Source organism: Nuphar pumila, chromosome 6, assembly GCF_984573655.1.
Source record: "Nuphar pumila chromosome 6, dmNupPumi1.hap1.1, whole genome shotgun sequence".
NCBI lineage: Eukaryota > Viridiplantae > Streptophyta > Magnoliopsida > Nymphaeales > Nymphaeaceae > Nuphar > Nuphar pumila.
The window spans coordinates 12059967-12066033 of NC_143254.1; the positions used below are offsets into that span (position 1 = coordinate 12059967).

At 38.0% G+C, this 6067-nt stretch overlaps 1 protein-coding gene across 1 annotated transcript; it reads left to right on the top strand.

The window, feature by feature from the left end:
• Positions 1-308: 308 nt before the first annotated feature.
• On the top strand, positions 309-5159 carry LOC149833972 (large ribosomal subunit protein eL20-like). Its single transcript, XM_090009913.1, has 4 exons — positions 309-373; positions 527-642; positions 752-815; positions 4563-5159. Exons 1-4 carry the CDS (start codon positions 359-361, stop codon positions 4902-4904), a joined length of 537 nt encoding a protein of 178 aa, XP_089866039.1. The 5' UTR covers positions 309-358; the 3' UTR covers positions 4905-5159.
• The last annotated feature ends 908 nt before the right edge of the window (positions 5160-6067 follow it).

Genomic DNA, 6067 nt, shown 5'->3' on the forward strand with positions numbered 1-6067 from the left:
CCCTGGTCCAAATGAGGCGAGGAGGGGCCCCGTTTTCCCAGTCCACTGTCATCCCTACTTAAAACTTTTTAAGCTCTCACGTACCAGTACCAATACCCAATATCCCGTACCCGTTTTTGGTAATTTTGGATAACTAGTCTGTTTCGATGGGACCCGGATCCACTTGAAAAAGAAACCTCTCCGGGTTGGACTCCGATTCGAGACAAAGCTCCGAGTCTCTAGTGGCTCTATCGTAAATTCATCAAATTTCAAGGACTTTTTCCTTACTAGCACTTGTATAAAACGCCAAACCTCCTCATTTTTGTTCGCTTGGTAGATCTAAACCCTAACTCTCGGCAGAGGTATTGCGGAAGAAAGGATGGTGGCGTTCAGGGTTCGTTTCCAAATCCTTTCGTCTTCCCCAGTCTTTCGTTTCTCCCGTCCCTCTGATCTTACTATGTTCCAGTTCCTGTAATTTCTGGTATTTTTTGCGATTTTTTTCGCATTTTTTACGCTAACGCTTGGGTTCCTCTCGGGGAAATTGCAGTTTCATCAGTACCAGGTCGTCGGCCGGGCCCTTCCGACGGCCGCTGATGAGCACCCGAAGATCTACCGGATGAAGCTCTGGGCTACCAATGATGTCCGGGCCAAGTCGAAGTTTTGGTGGGGTTTTGGAACTTGCTGTTTTCGTGGTTCTATCTTGAGCTTTCTTTTGGTTCTCTTAGCAAGTTTCTGATTTTGGTTTCCGGTTTCGTTTTCGAGTTTTCTGCAGGTATTTCTTGAGGAAGCTTAAGAAAGTTAAGAAGAGTAACGGGCAAGTCCTTGCGATCAATGAGGTACATAATGTTTTTCTCTTTTCTTTTGCGAAAATAGTTTCATATCTGCTTGTTAGATCCAAAGTGGCAAAATGTAATGTCAGTATAAAAATGTAGGTTTTGCTTAATGTTTTGAATCTAATTTTGTGTCTAATTGTAGTAGTGTTTCTTGTGACGATTTCGTGAATTTGGTTTCCGTTGTGTTTCATTTGATTCATGAACAAGGTGGAAACTTGATCTCTTGTATTGGCAGACTTTTCTGAAATATCTGTTTTGTTGTTTGGTTTTACCTAAAATGACGTTTGCACAGTATCCCTGATCGTATATTATTTTATGTGTCTGCATATTTTATTGGAACCCTATAATTAACATATGGTTATTGTGGGTGTGAGAGATGGATGTTAACCTATACTTGCAACTAATAAGCTGCATATGAATAAATGAAATCATATGCTAGAATGTGGTTATTTTGCTTTATAAAGAAAATTGGGGTGCTCTGAGAAGCTTATCAAAGATGTTCAAGTAACTGTTCGAAATTCAAAATTCTGGTGGTCATCATTGTTATCATCATGTTCTAGATGAACTGTGTCACATTTTTTCATTTCTTTTAAAACCTGTTGATCATCTATAAGACCAAATGATTAGGAAGTATTTATTTTCAGGTAACTCATAAACTTCATACATTAGTTTCTAGGCTCAATTGGGTTTTCACTAGTTTGACCCAATGTTGTGAAAAGCCTTGAGGAGTAGGACTCACAAATAAACATTAAAAACTTAGCAAAGTGTGAAATACTTAAAAACACATGAGCCAACGACCAGTACAAATAGAGAATTCAAAATGAATTCCAAAACCAATATCAAGTAATGATGTTAATTTCATTACTTGATTTATCTACGTATCTAACAAACTAAGTATGACCGGCTAACCTAAGAACAAGTAGCCAAATTGCTAATGTCAATCCAATTATTCAACATCAACAAATAAAATTAATAAATGCATATTAGCATAACAACCAATGTTAATGCAATTTTCCATATTAAGATGTCACGTCATTCACAAGTTTTAATAAATCCATACATTCGGCATCCATTACAATGAAGAAATAAATTAAGACTCAAAAACCCGGATGAGAGTTTCCCATGGCCCTATAACATAAACTGCGCTTTATTAGGTTATTCTTATGTATCATCTATGCAAACTGGTTCTCCATCTTCATTCTCTCTCTTCATCATCTGTACCATCTTTCTCGTGCATTAATTTCTTACTGTATACAAATAAAATACATATTTGTGTGCATAACAAGGTGAAAGGTGATACAGGCTTACTTCAAACTTTTGATGAGCCCACACTATTCTGTTTCCTAGCTAATGGCATGAGCATGGACAGTATCAGGTGTCATCAACCTCACATGGGGCTATTTTAGCCCAAAACTGCACCTGGTCAACTCTGATCTGCTCCAGTTTTGTCCACCTTTGAAAAAATTATAAAAAGGAAGGGTGGTGTTTGGGCACTGATTGCACCTCCATCGTGATCTTGCCTTGCCCAGTTGTGGATGCCTATGTAAATAACATTACAGGCAAAGTATCACTGAAAACTCTCAAATCTCACCATGAAAGCTGGTTCCCCAGGAGATTCCCAGCTTAATCACATTTGTTCTTTTCATTTGTTTTCCCCTTGCTGGAGCCTCTTCCTTGAGGATCCTTTATATTGCTGTTTCAAAGGGTGCCAACTACCAGATCTGACCTGGTTAGACTCAGGTTCCGATAACCCTAGGTCTGACCACACCCAGATCAACCTTGCTTAGATAGAAGTCCGATCAGGTCATACTGAACAAACAATGATCAGACTTTGGTTAGGGCCTAACTTAGTTGTCAAAGGCAGTGCCTAGGCGACCTAGGTGCAGTCCCACCGCCTGGGCGACCAGGTTTGGACGGTGGGGCCCTATTTTACTGCCTAGGCGCCGCCTAGGCTTTTTTAAGAGCTTAGGCTTTTTGTTAAGACATCATTTGTTTTCTTCTTCGAGGACAAGAAGAAAAAGGAGAAGACATGTTATTTGTCCATTGCTTATATTATGTCTATTGTTGAGAAGAAGAAGACATATTATTTGTCTAGTGCTTGTATTATGTCTATTGTTGAGAAGAAAAAAAACATTATGTCTATTGCTTATATTATGTCTATTGTTGTTAACTTTTTTGTATACATAATTTTATTTTTTGTGTATTGTTCTTCATATTGTTAGTTGTATTTTTTGTTTATTCAATTGTTAAAATATTCTTAATTTTTTTGAGCAAGTTAAGGTTATGTAATATAATTGCTTTACAATGTTCAACAACATATTATTTGTCTATTGCTTATTGTTGATTGATTTTATGTTTTATACATGTTTGATGTTTCTTATTATGTTTTTTTAATTTTTTTTATTTGGGGTACCCCTAAGCCCCACCTAGGGTTTTTTAGGGGCTCACCACCTAGACTTTGCCTAGCGCCTATGACAACTAAGGGGCCTAATCAGATCATGTTGAACAAACCATGATCAGACGGAGATTTGATCAGGCCTGGTCAGTCTTATGTTTGATCAGACTTGCTAGGTATGAGAGAGAGAGAGAGTCTGACGCTGATAGCAACGGAGGTTGCCAATCATCAGAGTGCCTAAGGCTCAGTGGGAGGAGTGGATCAAGGGCAGCACTTGGTTGATCGAGTCTAGAACTCGATGAAAAGGGTTAGGTGCATTCTGGCAGCACAGGTGCCTCTTTTGTCTGATCACACTTTGTCCGTGTGTGGGGTTTTCATAAGCACCCATGTTGCATAGATACAAAGGGTTTGACATGAAAATTTTCTGAAAAGGTATTATGGTGCCGAGTACGTTGGATACTTGAATGCACTGACAGTGAGTTGACCATATCATAAAATGCATAAAATGGGTTGGTTCAAATCTGAAACCCAGTTGACCGTTGTACTCTTATGTCACACGGACACTTGACATGCATATCCCATGTCAACATGATACAACACTTGGACACTCCATGTACACGATACGACACTTCATGGACATGGTCAAACCAGTTTCATAGTCAACATTGTGTCATTAAATTTATCTAGTTTTTTATGATCTTATTTACTTATTTCATATTCACTTGAATTCTTTTTCTTTTAAAAATTGTCATCAATTACATTACATTTCGTTTCCAACTTAGTTTCATTCTTTGTTGATACTAATTATAGTGATTTAGAATAGTTGTTTTATACATACACTCACACACGTACATACATCTATGTGTGTATGTTGTAATTTTTGAAAATTATCGTACCAAGTGTATCAGTATTGTGTCTTGCTCCCACATCTGTTCTCATGTGACATAGCTGTACTCAGAAGTACCCAGTGTCAGTGCCCTTGTTACAAGGGCTTGATAGAAGTATTTATGTTATATTTATGGAGAAATATGAGATTTGGTGCTGGATCTGTTCAAGAGATATAATAGGTTTGTCCTGATGCGTTTGTGCATATGCAATTTTAATGTGTGGAGATTGTTCTGAATCTGGACCTTCCAGAAAGTTTTGGTTCAACTGGTGCTGTGACAGTTGGATAAGTGCTACTAAGTGGTGGCTATGCCAACCAACTTGCTTGAATTCCTTAATAAACTGTTTGTATTGTGTTCCTTTTTTCTTTTTTGTTTTTTATAGTTTGTGATTCTGATAATAAGTGATTGCATCCAATTTGATATTCTAAATCTTGAATGCTTGTAATTCATTATTAAATTGTGCTGCAGATTTTTGAGAAGAAACCAACCAAGATAAAAAATTATGGGATTTGGTTAAGGTATCAAAGCAGGACTGGATACCATAACATGTATAAAGAGTACCGAGATACTACACTTAATGGAGCTGTGGAACAAATGTATGATGAGATGGCTTCTCGTCATCGTGTGAGGTTTCCGTGCATCCAGATAATCAAAACGGCAACGGTCCCTGCCAAACTTTGCAAGAGGGAGAGTACCAAGCAATTCCATGATTCTAAAATCAAGTTCCCCTTGATATATAAGAAGGTTAGGCCACCCACCAGAAAGTTGAAAACCACATTCAAGGCTTCAAGGCCTAACTTGTTTATGTAGGTTGATCACTTAGATCTTCTAGATTCAGAAAATCTCTCAAGTGGATTGTTAAAGGTTTTGGAAAGCTTTTGCTTGAACTTAGTCATTGTGAGCTGAGTGAAGCACCTGTGAGAACTGTTCTGCTGGTGAATTTTGAATTCAGATTCATTTTTGTTCTGATTTGTAGTCTCTGAGATTTGAAAGAACCAAGCATCTTGTCCTAGAAATCAGTTTTTGCTCTGTTTGACATTATTAATGCTTCTAGAAGTTTCACAACATTATGAGTTATTTTATTATATGCATTGTTGGTTGCTGATGAATCTGGTGAATTCTATGGACATGATTCTTCCTTTTACCTTTCCTACAAATCATTTTGTATGGCTTCTTTTCTGAAAACTGACAGGCTTGCAGTCATTAGTTTCTGCAGTGTTTCCAAATACGTAATTCTTGTATAGTTCTGCTTTGCCAGAAATGCTTTTGTTGGCAAGTTCTTAGTCTGGTATCTTGTGGACCATTTCAAATTACTACCTGTATTTTGGATCGTCGCTACTCCTGCAGGAAATTTGTCCAACCAAGTTCTTTTATTACTTTGATTTCTTCTGGATTATTTCAAGTTTTTAAACTGGATGTAGGCTTTTCTAAGAACTATGTAAAGAGCAAATTTAGGAAGCTATTTGACCGTTGGGAAACCTACATCGTTTCTGATTAGTGCAGTGTGATGTTGGTTGTCTTGATTCCTACTTTGGGTGAGCATTATATGAGCCAGGATCAGGTGCCATCACATGTCACACTTTGAAGTGTGCCGCTGCACTTGATGCCCTCCATCTTTAGCTGATAGTCTGTAAGTTGTGGGGCCCAAAAGCAGATGGAGGGTAGCCAGGTTCAGAGGCACACTTCAAAGTGTGCCATGTGATGGCACCTGATCCTGGCTCCCTGTACCATTATATGAAATGTTTTTTGCTGCGTCAGCTCTTCTACCTGCAAACTATTTTGCTTGTTTTACCACACAAATACATGTTTTTATAATGGATGGTGTTTTGCATTTGCTTGTGAACAATGTAATTTACACAGGACAGGTTTCGAGTCCCATCTTCAGTCAAACTTGTGATTTTCTTGTTTTAGACATCAAACTATCGTGGCGTGGTGGTGAACAGAAGTGTCAGTAAATTATTCTTGGCATTAGT

Excerpts from the sequence above, each read along its gene's own strand:
- LOC149833972 (XM_090009913.1), top strand. Across the intron at positions 643-751 it reads CGGGCCAAGTCGAAGTTTTG|GTATTTCTTGAGGAAGCTTA; the intron begins GTGGGGTTTTGG and ends AGTTTTCTGCAG. Across the intron at positions 816-4,562 it reads AAGTCCTTGCGATCAATGAG|ATTTTTGAGAAGAAACCAAC; the intron begins GTACATAATGTT and ends ATTGTGCTGCAG.